At 41.1% G+C, this 15,101-nt stretch overlaps 1 protein-coding gene across 2 annotated transcripts in view; it reads left to right on the forward strand.

Moving 5' to 3' along the window:
- The window catches only part of ncapg2 (non-SMC condensin II complex, subunit G2), a 116,935-nt gene that overhangs the window by 14,289 nt on the left and 87,545 nt on the right, over positions 1-15,101 (forward strand). For both annotated transcript variants that reach the window (XM_063042412.1, XM_063042411.1), the window contains exons 5-6: positions 10,296-10,453; positions 11,341-11,475. In XM_063042412.1, the coding sequence (XP_062898482.1) occupies positions 10,296-10,453; positions 11,341-11,475 (293 nt within the window). The remainder of the gene's footprint in view (positions 1-10,295; positions 10,454-11,340; positions 11,476-15,101) is intronic.

Raw genomic sequence — 15,101 nt, forward strand, 5'->3', positions numbered from 1 at the left:
TAAGAAGGCCTATGGGATGCTAGGCTTCATTAATAGGGGGTTTGAGTTCAAGAGTAGAGAGGTCATGTTGCGACTCTATAAATCTCTGGTGAGACCATACTTGGAGTGTTGTGTTCAGTTCTGGTCACCTCATTATAGGAGGGATGTGGAAGCTATGGAGAGGGTGCAGAGGAGATTTATCAGGATGTTGCCTTATTCAGAAAGTCAGAAGGCATGGGATCCAGAGAAGTTTGGCCAGGTGGATTCAGAATCGGCTTGCCTGCGGAAGGCAGGGGGTCGTGGTGGAGGGAGTACATTCAGATTGGAGGATTGTGACTAGTGGTGTCCCACAAGGATCTGTTCTGGGACCTTTACCTTTCGTGATTTTTATTAACGACCTGGATGTGGGGGTAGAAGGGTGGGTTGGCAAGTTTGCAGACGACACAAAGGTTGGTGGTGTTGTAGATAGTGTAGAGGATTGTCAGAAGATTGCAGAGAGACATTGATAGGATGCAGAAGTGGGCAGAGAAGTGGCAGATGGAGTTCAACCTGGAGAAGTGTGAGGTGGTACACTTTGGAAGGACAAGCTCCAAGGCAGAGTACAAAGTAAATGGCAGGATACTTGGTAGTGTGGAGGAGCAGAGGGATCTGGGGGTGCATGTCCACAGATCCCTGAAAGTTGCCTCACAGGTAGATAGGGTAGTTAAGAAGGCTTATGAGGTGTTAGCTTTCATAAGTCGAGGGATAGAGTTTAAAAGTCGTGATGTAACGATGCAGCTCTATAAAACTCTGGTGAGGCCACACTTGGAGTACTGTGTCCGGTTCTGGTCGCCTCACTATAGGAAGGATGTGGAAACATTGGATAGGGTGCAGCGGAGATTCACCAGGATGCTGCCTGGTTTAGAGAGTATGGATTATGATCAGAGATTAAGGGAGCTAGGGCTTTACTCTTTGGAGAGAAGGAGGATGAGAGGAGACATGATAGAGGTGTACAAGATAGTAAGAGGAATAGATAGAGTGGATAGCCAGCACCTCTTACCCAGGGCACCACTGCTCAATTCAAGAGGACATGGCTTTAAGGTAAGGGGTGGGAAGTTCAAGGGGGTTATTAGAGGAAGGTTTTTTACTCAGAGAGTGGTTGGTGCGTGGAATGCACTGCCTGAGTCAGTGGTGGAGGCAGATACACTCGTGAAGTTTAAGAGACTACTAGACAGGTATATGGAGGAATTTAAGGTGGGGGGTTATATGGGAGGCAGGGTTTGAGGGTCAGCACAACATCGTGGGCTGAAGGGCCTGTAATGTGCAGTACTGTTCTATGTTCTATTGGAAAACAAGTCTTATGCGGCAAGGTTAGAGCTGGGAATTTTCTCTTTGGAGCGTAGAAGGATGAGAGGGGACTTGATAGAGGTCTACAAGATTATGAGAGGCATAGATAGGGTAGATAGCCAGTACCTGTTTCCCAGGGCACGAATAGCCAACATCAGAGTACAAAGTTAAGGGAGGGAAGTTTAGGGGAGACATCAGGGGTAAGTTTTTTACACAGAGGGTTGTGGGTGCCTGGAATGACTTGCCAGGGATGGTGGTGGAGGCTGAAACATTAAGGGTATTTAAGAACCTCTTGGACAGGCACATGGATGAAGGAAAAATTAGAGGGTTACGGAGAAGTGTGGGTTTAGTACGTTTTTTTAAAGGAATATATTGGTTGGCACAACATCGAGGGCCGAAGGGCCTGTACTATGCTGTATATTCTAGTGTCTAGCGTCTAGAAATCAACCTACTGGTTTGGTTAGCATACTGCCATCGCTCGTCAGGTGTCACCCTTCTGAGATATTTGCTTTGTTCCATTCAAGCCTTCCTCATCCTCTCTTCAAATGTTACCAACATATTCCCAATAATGATGAAAGCTGCATAATAATTATTTACTTTTTCCACTGATGCTGCATAATTTGCTGAATGTTTCAATATTTTCTGTTTATTTTTCAGGTTTTTAGCTCCTGCATTTAAAAAATTTTTACTTCCCTTGAAATTTGGAATTGTTTTAGGTTGTGATAATCACCGAGGTTTTTTGAGATGAATAGAATGTAAAATAGTACAGTACATGACAGGCCTTCTTGTCCATGATGTTAAGCTGCTGACACTTAATCTTATCCGCACATGATCTATATTCTTTCTCTACATATTCACGTGCCTATCTAAGAGCATTTCAAATGCCTCTATTGTATTTGCCTCCCACCACCACACCAGGCAGTGCATTTTAGGCACTCAACACTGTAAATAAAAATCTACCTTAAAGGTATACCCTCTAGTATTAGATATTTCAACATGGGGGATAGAATAAAGAACCTCTGTCTGTCTTTGCCTTTCATAATTTAATAAAGTTTGTTCTTCCTTAAATAATTTGATTTAGTTTATTTAGATAGGATACTAAGACCAAGGATATGAATATTAAACAAAGTATAGTTTAAAAAACAATAAGTATAGGTATAAAATGTAGCATACAGTCAGCAGGTTAGGCAACTGTGAAATAGACCTGGTATCAGAAGACAGTGACCCTTTATTAACTACAAGAAAAACTCGTTTATCTGGGAGATTAATTTTTCTTCATCCATGGATGATGCATGGCCTGCAGAGTGTGTACAGCATTTTCTGTTCTTCCGGATTTCTCACATCTACAGGTTTTTGCTTTCAATTAGTACACGTTAGATGTTTGCAGTTCTTTTTCACGGACTATTAAATCCAGTCTCATCATGCAAGCCCATAAGTGGTGTAGTGGGTAACAATAGTCATTTTCTGTACTGCACAACTCTGATTAACTCTTTAGGAACCTTTCTAATGCTTAAATACTTGTAGTACTTGCCTTTTGGGTGTCAGGATTTTTCATTTATGCTTTATAGAGAGCTTGCATGACTGATGCTGAGGGAAATTATATGACTAAAGAAGATTGTTTTTATTACAGCTAATGATGGAACAGTTTTGAATATGAATGGTCATTTACTTTTTTTTTTGATTTCTCATATGTTATAACCATAATTATTTCTAAGCTTGGCTTAATCCTAAACCAGGCATTCAGCGTGATATTTTGTTCTTTTAATTCCTAACTTTGGATAAAAATGAACTTGTAGATTGCGCATGAAAATGTCAACTAACTGAAATTCTGATATGATGCTGTAGGTGAATGCTACAGTAATATTTGACCCATGTGAATGGACTCATTTCTTTGTCTTGGAAAAGTAGACATTTATGCATTATGCTGGAGTACATCAAATTACTGCAGTCTAAGTATGTTATTTATTGTGCAACATTCTTTAATGTAGGGTCATTAATAAAATGTAGACAAGTTGTGGGAGAAAATGTCATGTTGTGTGTATGTTTCACCTCATTATGTGAAACCAGTTTATTCCCTCAATCTTTAAGAGAATTTACTCACTGCTGGTTTTTGCAATATCTTTTTATCGATGTGCCATTGTTTCATTTTCTTGTTTTTTTGGGAAAGTTTATGCAAATTCAGATAATATTACACAGGATTGGATTCCATAGATTTTTAGATCACTGTTGGCAGATTAGAGACTTTTAAGAAAATCTTAGATAGGCACATGAGTGATAGAAAAATGGAGGGCTCTGTGGGAGAGATGGGTTAGATTGATCATAGAGTAGGTTAAAAGGTTGCACAATATTGTGGGCTGAAGGGTTTGTATGGTGCTGTACTGTTCTATGTTTAATGTTCCATAACTGCTAGCTATCTTCAGTAAGCTGTTGATAGCGATGCATCTGATCTCCAGCTTCACTGATAAATTAGTAGTGGTTATACAATGTAACAACCTGAAGAAGCAGGTACACTCCATATCTTAAACACAAGAAAGTCTGCAGATGCTAGAAATCCAAAGCAACACACTCAATGCTCGAGGAACTTAGCAGATCAGGCAGCATCTATAGAAATGAATAAACAGTTGATATTTTGGGCCAAGGCTCTTCTTCAGGACTGAAATGGAAGTGGGAAGGAGGCTAGCTACAAGGTGATAGGTGAAACCAAGTGGTGGGAAAGGTAAAGGGCTGTAGAGGAAGGAATTTGATAGGAGAGGAGAGTGGACTGCAGGAGAAAGGGAAGGAGGGGGAGAGCCAGGGAAGTGATGGGCACGTGAGAAGAGGTAAAAGGCCTGAGTGGGAAATACGAGGAAAGGTGAAGGGGGAAAAAATTACTATAAGGAGAATTTGATAGTCATGCCGTCAAGTTGGAGGCTACCCAGACGAATATAAGGTGTTGCTCCTCCATCCTAAGGGTGGCCTCATTTTGGCACAAAAGGAGGGCCTGGTCTGACATTTCAGAATGAGAATCGGAATTAAAATGTTTGGCCACCAATGCTTTTGGTGGATGGAGGAGAGGTGCATGACAAAGGGTCTCATCGTAGAGGTCACATCAGGAGCATGGGACACAATGGACGATCTCAGCAGATTTGCAAGTGAAGTGTTGCCTCACCTGGTAAGGCTGTTTGGGGTCCTGAATGGAGGTGAGGGAAGAAGTGAATGGACATGTATAGCACTGAGGCCTCTTGCAGGGATAAGTGCTGGGATGGAGATTGGTGGGGAGGGACGTATGGACAAGGGAATCGCTGAGGGAGTGATCCCCGCGGAAAGCAGATATTTAGTGGTAGGATCCCTTTGGAAATGGCAGAAGTTGTGGAGGATGATGTGTTGGATGCAGAGGCTCATGGGACGAGGAACTCTTATCACTGTCAATGCGGCAGGAAGATAGGGTGAGCACGGATGTTCGGGAAATAGAGGAGATGTAGATGAGGGCAGCATCAGAGGTGGAGAAAAGGAAACCACTGTACTCCGAAGAAGGAAGACATCTCTGATATCTGGAAAGGAAGGCTCTATCCTGGGAACAGGTGAGGTAGAGGCAAAGGAACTGAGAAAATGGAATAGCAGTTTTACAGGAGACAGGATAGGAAGTGGTATAGTCAAGGTAACCGTGGGAATTGGTAGGTTTGTAAAAGATGTTGGATGACAGTTTGTCTCCAGAGATGGAGGCAGAGAGATCGAGAAAACAGAGGGAGGTGTCAGCAATGGACGAAGTGAATTTAACAGCAGGGTGGAAGTTAGAGGCAAAGTTGATAAAGTTGATGAATTCAGCATGGGTGCATGACTCATGCTATATCTGGTCTCTTAACTTTACCTCAGACATGTCTATCATATTTAGCATTAATCTATATACTACTAAAACTCTCATGCTCTGCTTGTGCCCTCCAGTTAGCGCAAACGATGCGTTACAGCGGCACTATTTTTGGCTAACTCAACTTAAAATGCACTAACTTACAGAATGCAGGCAAAGTTCAGGGGTTATATATTTGTATAAAATTGCTCACTCGCCAAAATCAACAGCTGTGCTTTCACTCGAGAGCTGATGTCAGCCATGATGGAAACTGTGACGTGACACCACAATGCATGCGCACGGCCAGCCTCAGAAGCGACTCACGATGCTTACAGCAGCGACACCAACCGTAGCAAAAGGGCACGGCAGTTCTATTTCGAGTGGTAACATTCTGCTAATCACCATCAGCATGTGCAGGATTGGGACAGATCAAACTGAGACCCATCAATAAGAGATCATTAAATCTTATTGTAGTGACATACTTCGAGACACCCAAACCCTTTGCTGCAGTCACGTCCATTTAGGAGAGCGCCAACCACATCAAGAATAATCAGCATCCTGGAGGCTTTGGTGTTACTGCTTCATATCTTCTATCCAGCATTAGGGTAAAAAAAAGATATGGTCTGCCTAATTATGCCGCGTGGAAAGAGAAGGGGGACATTATGGTCGAGATGGCGCCAAATGTTGTCGGGAAGTGGCAAGGAGAGGGAGAGAACAAGAATCGGATTAGACCAGGGCCGCACGACTCCAGGATCAAAGAGACAAAAAAGATGAGAGAAGAAGAGACAGAGGAGGAGAGGCATGCACGTCTCCAAAATGACAACAACTGGCATAGAAGGAGGAGAGACAAAGGATCTGAGAAATGCACGTCTCCAGGATCAGAGACAAGCAACAAACAGCAGAAGAGATGGGGGATGAAAGGGCTGCATGTCTCCAGAATGACAAAACAGGCACAGGTGGAGGAGAGAGGAAGAGACAAAGGAGCTGAGAAATGCACATTTCCAAGATCAGAGACAAAGAATAAACAGCAGAAGTGATGAAGAGACAGCGGATGAAAGGACTGCACGTCTCCAGAATGACGACGAGAGGCACAAGGGTGGTAGATCAACCAGAAATGATGCCATCAAAAGTGTCCTTTGTTAAACGAGGAGGAGTTATTTTGCCTTGCTACGTGTCTTTCTTCTTTAATAAACTGAGGTTTTCTTCTTCAATTTCCAAAGCAAAGCGATACCAATAGCATTCAGGAAAATTTAATGTTTATTCTGGTCACATCAGACTGCACTACCCTTCTCTCAAAGGGTGCCCCAACAGGTCACCCCGTTGCCTAGTGTTCTTTAAAAATAAGTGAAGCTGTGTTTATAAATTTTTCAAAATTGACATTTATTAACATTAACAGTTATTACTATTAGATATAATATGATGTAAAGGTTTTCAAATTTATTCTAATTTTTGCTTAGGTGTATTTGCACTGTTTCTAAATAATTATTGGATCATTTACTAACCAGTGGGGTAAAGCCTACTGAACACACAAACTGCAGCAGCATTGCCTCTGATATTGAAAACCATGGGAAACATGGGTTGGGTTTGACATAATGTTGCCTATTATCTATTTGTGGAAGGCCAGTGTTGAATTAACTGAGGTAAATTTTAAAGTATGTAATCATTTGATACTAAATTGGATATACAACCTGCTGCAAATTCACATACAGAAATTGTTAAAAGATTGTATCCCTTTACAACAATTTCTATTTAATTTCCAGTTGTCTTTGGCATTCTTGGGTCTTATGTGGGGAAAAAATAGTTAGCCATTTCCAGTTCATGCCTCATTATTGTTAGTACAGTCATACACATGATCTGCTCAGAAAAACATGAGCTATGAGACTAGCAACACACATCAAAGTTACTGGTGAACGCAGCAGGCCAAGCAGCATCTATAGGAAGAGGCGCAGTCGACGTTTCGGGCCGAGACCCTTCGTCAGGACTAACACGAAGGGTCTCGGCCTGAAACGTCGACTGCGCCTCTTCCTATAGATGCTGCTTGGCCTGCTGCGTTCACCAGCAACTTTGATGTGTGTTGCTTGAATTTCCAGCATCTGCAGAATTCCTGTTGTTTGAGCTATGAGACTAGATCACTTGTACACCACCCACAAAATACATCCCACTTCTCTGTTATCCCTTCACATCACAAAATGCCAGTTTTACTCAGCCAGTCATTGTCTGATGACGAAATCCTAATAACTAATTGCAGTGATCGAGAGGACAGTATTTCTCCATGTTCAGGTTTTGATTCCTGAACTCCTTGAAGGAATTGTTTGATGATTGGATCAAAACATAGAAAACCTACAGCACAATACAGGCCCTTTGGCTCACAAAGTTGCGCCGAACATGTCCCTACCTTAGAAATTACTAGGCTTACCCATAGCCCTCTATTTTTCTAAGCTCCAGGTACCTATCCAAAAGTCTCTTAAATTCCCCTATCGTACCCACATGTCTCTCTACTTCTCTGACATCAATATCTGTAGTAAATCTTTACCATCCACCACGCTCAAAAGGAAAGCTGCATTCCAAGTAGCTGTCAGTTTATTTGAAGTCTTAAGTTTCTTTGTTTCTTTGTGGTAGTGATCTATCCTCCATCTGTGTCCATGAGACTTGTTTCCCACAGTTCTATTCAAACTTTCCAACTAATAGAAAAGACTTCACCTAAAACTAGGACTGGCAGCCTATGACATCAGAGCTATATGCCACCCAACCCAGCCCTTGCTGTAACTAATAAGCGGGTTAGAATCATAGAAAAATACAACACAGCCCAACAACAAACCCTTCAACTCATTGAGTCTGTGCAGACCATCAACTGTCCATTTATACGAATTTTGCATTAATCACCTTTCTTTACTTTCATAATTTTGAATTTCAGTCATCTCCCAAATCCTGTGGCCTCCCTCATGGATTTTACTCTTGTTAGAGATGGGCATGTTTACCTGAACTTGGGAAGTTCCCGCTTAAAGCTGATGCAGTGCAGTATGATGACTATTGATTGTAAATAAGGAGGAAATGTATCTAGCTTCCTGACCTGGAACGCTTAGAAATGTTTGCCTTCCTATGAGTTGGAGGTGAACAATTTATTAAAAAATTTGTAGTTGTATCTTTTGATTGTGTACTTAATGTTTTAGGAGGCCCCTACGTCGGTCGATGTTGTGTGCTAGCAGTCTATATGATAAGTCAGTCAGTACCCAAGTCAGGGCAGTAGGATATGGAGAGCAAGCTGTTGTCCATGCAGCAGGCTTCCCCTCTCCACACAGCAGATGAACCCGAAAGAATGGCAGAGACCATAGCAGTTTGGCACCAGTGGTGCAGAAGTTGCCAGTCAGCAATGTATGACTGTCTTAGGGACTCCAATGCTGGATTTTTTCTCTGAGTTTACTCCCAAAACCTTCACCATGAGTAGCTATTGCTGAAAGGCAGCAGAGGTTTGAGATCAGAGCTTTCCTTCTAGATGTGCTGCAAACCAAGGCTGACAAGCCTCATTTGCCTGAAGCGATTGTTTTTCAGGTTCCAGTAACCCACCTTTGCTTGTTCTCCTGTCAGTGGAAACTGTTCCCGCGGTCTTAAAAGCTAAGTGATGCATGAAGGCCAGGAGCTGGACTTGGTTGTCAGAGGCTATTTGAGGTGCATGCCATTGGGAGCATGTGCTAGGTAGAGAGAGATTATTCCCACTATCACGCCCCAGCTATAACAACCTTAAGGAAAGAACATAGACATTGAAAAAAATACTTAAGAGTAATAGATAAAAATAAAATAACTGATGTTGAAAGGTAGCATTTTTCAAGAGAAAACAGTTAATGCTTCAGATTGATGTCCTTTCATCAGCTCTGATGACAAAATGTTCTTTTTTCTCTTGCAGCACATGCTGCTGGATGTCTTAAGTATTCCCCGTATTTTCTGTTGTATGGGGAATGTTGAAGTCATTGGCAAGGTGGAAAGTAGCTCTGGGGATGTGTGAAATGTATCAGTGAGGAGACAGTGATAAAGCAGCAAAAACCTTAAATATTACTGGTTATTTACTATTAAAATAAAGCATGATTCCCATTAGTATTTCTTAGGAATGAGTTGGAGGTTATGGGCCATTAATTAGAAGATAATCACAACCTTGTTGAAAGGAGTTAAATCATTAAGATGACTTACTGTATATTTGATTGAATTGTACAAGAATACCTCCTGTTTTTGCATTTACCTGACCTAAAGCAACCTTGTTTTGTGTATTGTCATCTCCTGTTTCAGTGTGTTCATTTTCATTTGTAATGTGAGTCCTTTGTTTTTACTGTTCCTGTGGCCATAATGACCATAGGTTAGTTGATCCTTAAGCACTTGTAGCATTTTGTATTTCCATCAGAGTTATCAGAGTCTGTTTTGGTCTTTTGAGTCTATGATGGCTCGAACAGCTTTTCAGATCCCCACTACTTTCCCTTTTAAGCTGTTCTCACATCAACTTCCCTAATGCTCTACCATTTGCCTGCACACTGGACAATTTAGTGGCAGTTAGCTGACTAACCTGTACATCTTCAGCATGTGGGAGGAAACGAGATCATCCATGCATTCAAGGAATACCAACAAACTCCACATAGGATTGAACCTGTTGGATTGGAGCTGTGAGGCAGAAGCTCTACTAGCTGAGCAGATGTGCAACCATAATCTTGCCTGTGGATATATAAGGACTTTATATGATTTGACTAAGAAAATTTAGCCCTGTGAATAAATATCAATTTTATTTAAAATTCTATATTTGTGATAGAATATTAAAGAATCAGAATCGGGTTTATTATCACCGGCATGTGTAATGAAATTTGTTAACTTAGCAGCAGCAGTTCAATGCAAGACATAAAATAAAAGAGAAAAATAATAATAATAAATAAGTAAATCAATTACAGTAAACGTATATTGAATAGATTAAAGATCGTGCAAAAAACAGAAATAATGTACATTAAAAAAGTGAGGTAGTGTTTAAGGGTTCAATGTCCATTTAGGAATTGGATGGCAGAGGGAAAGATGAGAGATAATAGTTCCAAGTTATTATTTGTATCTTTTCAATATTTTGAAAGGGTGGCAAAAACCAATAAATCTGCAGTAGATATAAAATCTTTTGATAGCAGTTTAATTTTATTCTTTTCAGGCATTATGCCAGTATTGCCTACACACCAAGGAGTGTTGAAAATTACAATCCAACGTTTGTTTGAGGCTTGGTGGGAGAAAGGATTGGAAGGGAAAGAAGAACTGGGGAAAACAGTCTTCATTATGTTGTTGGAAAAAAGCTTAATGGCAAAATTCTCGGTATGTTAACATTTATTGTTCTGAACATGAATTTTGCTGAATATTAATGTATTTCTTCCACTGTTATCAGATAGTTCTCATGAGAAAGAAAAGAGAAGTCATTACATGGCTCTCTATCTCTCTTGCTGTGATTATGTTTCTTCTTTCTCTGTTTGGTTCCTACAGATTGTCCTCTGTGCTTGAAGTTTATCTTATTCTTTCAAGCTATTTCTTTTTCTTAACTGACTTTTCATTATCCCCAAAATGTCTTTTTTCATACAAGAGCTGTACTTATTTTCTCACATATTTCTGTTCTATTCTTTGGTGTTGGACTCTTTGCCCTTAATCTTTAGATTGTAAGGGCTTAAGACATAGGAGTAGATTTAGGCCATTTGGCCCAGCAAGTCTGTTGCACCATTCCATCATTGATGATTTATTATCCCTTTCAACCCCATTCTTTTGCATTCTCCCTGTAACTTTTGACACCCTTACTCATCAAGAACCTATCAATATTTGCTTTAAAAATAACTAATGACTGGCCTCCACAACTGTCTGTGTCAATGTATTTCACTGTTTCACTACCCTCCTGCTAAAGGAAATCCTCCTCATCTCTGTTCTAAAGGGATGTCCTTGTATTCTGAGGTTGTGTTTTCTAATCCAAGACTCCCCGACTGCAGGAATTCTTGATATTACCATGATTTCATTTGCTTCATTTTATTGGTGAACAAATGCCGTGACTCATAAAATGTAAAGTTTCTGAGCCTCTGCTTTGATATGCCAAAATTTTCAGTGTATTCCCTTTGTTCATTACATAAAACATTACTTAAATTTTCTCATTATTTTTTGTGGTTCTTAGATGTCAGTACAGCAATTAAATGTTGCTTTCTCTTCCACTTCGTCATACACAGAATGCCGATATAGTTCGACTCTGGCAGTTCCATCAAGCTTTGGAAAGTTTTGAGTTTAATTCAGAGGCCAGTAATGAAGTGAAGGATGCTCTACTTCAGTGCTTCATGAGTATTGCCCACATAAAAAAAGAAGAGGTAAGTAAAGGGATAATATTGCATGATTTTATGCTGTTTCAAGCCATAAAGCACTGTGTGGCTATATTTCCAATTAATAAATTCCATTCTGTTCATTATACAGTAAGTCATTAAATTTTATTTATTTCTATAACAGTAGAATGTGTGTCACGCTAGGATTCATCAATAGTTGTCTGACTGATGGCTGATTGTTACAGCAGATTCTTGAAAATGGTTGTTTAGTTTTAGGTTGTCCATGACTATTGTTCCATGAACACTATGTACTGTAATATGGGTTCGGACATGAAGACTTAGAATATGAAGGATTAACTCATTTCAGGATCAGAATCCTCTTCACACAGTATATCAGAATTAGGTTTATTATCACTAACATTTGTTTTGTGGCAGCAGTGCAGTGCAATATATAATTACTCTAAGTTACAATAATGAAATATAATAGTGCAAAAGAGGAGTAGCAATGCAGTATTCATGAGTTCATGGAACATTCAGAAATTTCATGGCAGAGAGAAAGAAACAGTTCCTAAAACGCTGAGTATAGTTCTTCCAGGTGCCAGGGTACGAGATGTCTTGGATCGGGTCCAGAATATTCTGAAGGGAGAGGGCGAGCAGCCAGTTGTCTTGGTACATGTTGGTACCAATGACATAGATAGGAGAAGGGAGGAGGTCCTGAAGAGAGATTTCCGGGAGTTAGGAAGGAAGCTGAGAAGCAGGACCTCCAGGGTAGTAATCTCGGGATTGCTACCTGTGCCACGTGCTAGCGAGGGCAAGAATAGCAGGATCAGGCAGATGAATGCGTGACTGAGAGACTGGTGCAGGGGGCAGGGCTTCAGATTCTTGGATCATTGGAATCTCTTCTGGGGGAAGTATGACCTGTTCAAAAAGGACGGGTTACACCTGAACCCAAAGGGAACCAATATCTTGGCGGAAAGGTTTAATAGAGCTGTTAGGGAGGGTTTAAGCTAATTTGGCAGGGGGATGGGAACCGGAATGATAGAGCGGAGGAAGGGGAAAACAGAAATAAATCTAAGATAGTGAGCAGTAAAGATGTCAGGAAAGACAGGCAGGTGATGGGGCAAATTTGAAGCCATTGGGATGAGTTGCAGTGCAATAAAGTTGCAGTACAATCAAAGCAAAAAGTACCAAATACTGGTCTTAAGGTGTTATACTTAAGTGCACGCAGCATAAGGAATAAGGTGGATGATCTTGTCGTACAGCTACAGATTGGCAAGTATGATATTGTGGCCATCACTGAGATGTGGCTAAAGGATGCATGTCTCTGGGAGCTGAACATCTAAGGATATACGGTGTATTGGAAGGATAGGCAGGTAGGCAGAGGAGGTGGTGTGGCTTTATTGGTAAGAAATGATATCACATCATTAGAAAGAGGTGACATAGGATCAGAAGGTGCAGAATCTTTATGGGTTGAGCTGAGAAATTGCAGGGGTAAAAGGACCCTGATGGCAGTTATATACAGGCCTCCAAACAGCTGCTGTGATGTGGACTACAAATTACAACAGGAAATAGAAAAGGCTTGTCAGAAGGGCAGTGTTATGATAATTGTGGGGGATTTTAACATGTGAGTGGATTGGGAAAATCAGGTCGGCACTGGATCTCAAGGGAGAGAATTTGTAGAATGTCTGCAAGATGGCTTTTTAGAACAGCTTGTTGTTGAGCCCACTAGGGGATTGGTTGTACTGGATTGGGTATTGTGTAATGAACCGGAGGTGATTGGAGAGATTGAGGTGAAGGAACCCTTAGGAGACAGTGATCATAACATGATTGAGCTCACTGTGAAATCTGAAAAAGAGAAGCCGAAATCTGATGTGTTGGTATTTCAGTGGAGTAAAGGAAATTACAGTGGCATGAGAGAGGAACTGGCCAAAGTTGACTGGAAAGGAACACTAGTGGGAAGGCCGGCAGAGCAGCAGTGGCTGGAGTTTATGCGAGAAGTGAGGAAGGTGCAAGACAGATATATTCCAAAAAAGAAGAAATTTTCAAATGGAAAAAGGATGCAACCGTGGCTGACAAGAGAAGTCAAAGTTAAAGCAAAGGAGAGGGCATACAAAGAAGCAAAAATTAGTGGGAAGACAGAGGATTGTGAAGTTTTTAAAAGCTTACAAAGGTAAACTAAGAAGGTCATTAAGAGGGAAAAGATGAACTATGAAAGAAAGCTAGCAAATAATATCAAAGAGGATACTAAAAGCTTTTTCAAGTATATAAAGAGTAAAAGACAGATGAGAGTAGATATAGGACCGATAGAAGATAGTGCTGGAGAAATTGTAATGGGAGATAAGGAGATGGCAGAGGAACTGAACGAGTATTTTGCATCAGTCTTCACTGAGGAAGACATCAGCAGTATACCAGACACTCAAGGGTGGTAGGGAAGAGAAGTGTGCGCAGTCACAATTACGACAGAGAAAGTACTCAGGAAGCTGAATAGTCTAAAGGTAGATAAATCTCCCGGACCAGATGGAATGCACCCTCGTGTTCTGAAGGAAGTAGCTGTGGAGATTGCGGAGGCATTAGCAATGATCTTTCAAAAGTCGATAGATTCTGGCATGGTTCTGGAGGAGTGGAAGATTGCAAATATCACTCCGCTATTTAAGAAGGGGGCAAGGAAGCAAAAGGGAAATTATAGACCTGTTAGCTTGACATCGGTGGTTGGGAAGTTGTTGGAGTCGATTGTCAAGGGTGAGGTTACAGAGTACCTGGAGGCATATGACAAGATAGGCAGAACTCAGCATGGCTTCATTAAAGGAAAATCCTACCTGACAAACCTATTACAATTTTTTGAGGAAATTACCAGTAGGCTAGACAAGGGAGATGCAGTGGATGTTGTATATTTGGATTTTTAGAAGGCCTTTGACAAGGTGTCACACATGAGGCTACTTAACAAGATAAGGGCCCATGGAATTACGGGAAAGTTACATACGTGGATAGAGTGTTGGCCGATTGGCAGGAAACAGAAAGTGGGAATAAAGGGATCCTATTCTGTTTGGCTGCCAGTTAGCAGTGGTGTTCCACAGGGGTCCATGTTGGGGCCGCTTCTTTTTACGTTGTACATCAACGATTTGGATTATGGAATAGATGGCTTTGTGGCTAAGTTTGCTGATGATACAAAGATAGGTGGAGGGGCCGGTAGTGCTGAGGAAATGGAGAGTCTGCAGAGAGACTTGGACAGATTGGAAGAATGGGCAAAGAAGTGGAAAATGAAATACAATGTTGGAAAGTGTATGGATATGCACTTTGGCAGAAGAAATAAATGGGCAGACTATTATTTAAATGGGGAGAGAATTCAAAGTTCTGAGATGCAATGGGACTTGGGAGTCCTCGTGCAGGATACCCTTAAGGTTAACCTCCAGGTTGAGTCGGTGGTGAAGAAGGCGAATGCAATGTTGGCATTCGTTTCTAGAGGAATAGAGTATCGGAGCAGGGATGTGATGTTGAGGCTGTATAAGGCGCTGGTGAGACCTCACTTGGAGTACTGCATGCAGTTTTGGTCTACTTATTTAAGAAAGGATGTGCTGACGTTGGAGAGGGTACAGAGAAGATTCACTAGAATGATTCCAGGAATGAGAGGGTTAACATAAGAGGAACGTTTGTCCGCTCTTGGACTGTATTCCTTG

This window comes from Mobula hypostoma, chromosome 3 (genome assembly GCF_963921235.1).
Source record: "Mobula hypostoma chromosome 3, sMobHyp1.1, whole genome shotgun sequence".
Lineage (NCBI taxonomy): Eukaryota > Metazoa > Chordata > Chondrichthyes > Myliobatiformes > Myliobatidae > Mobula > Mobula hypostoma.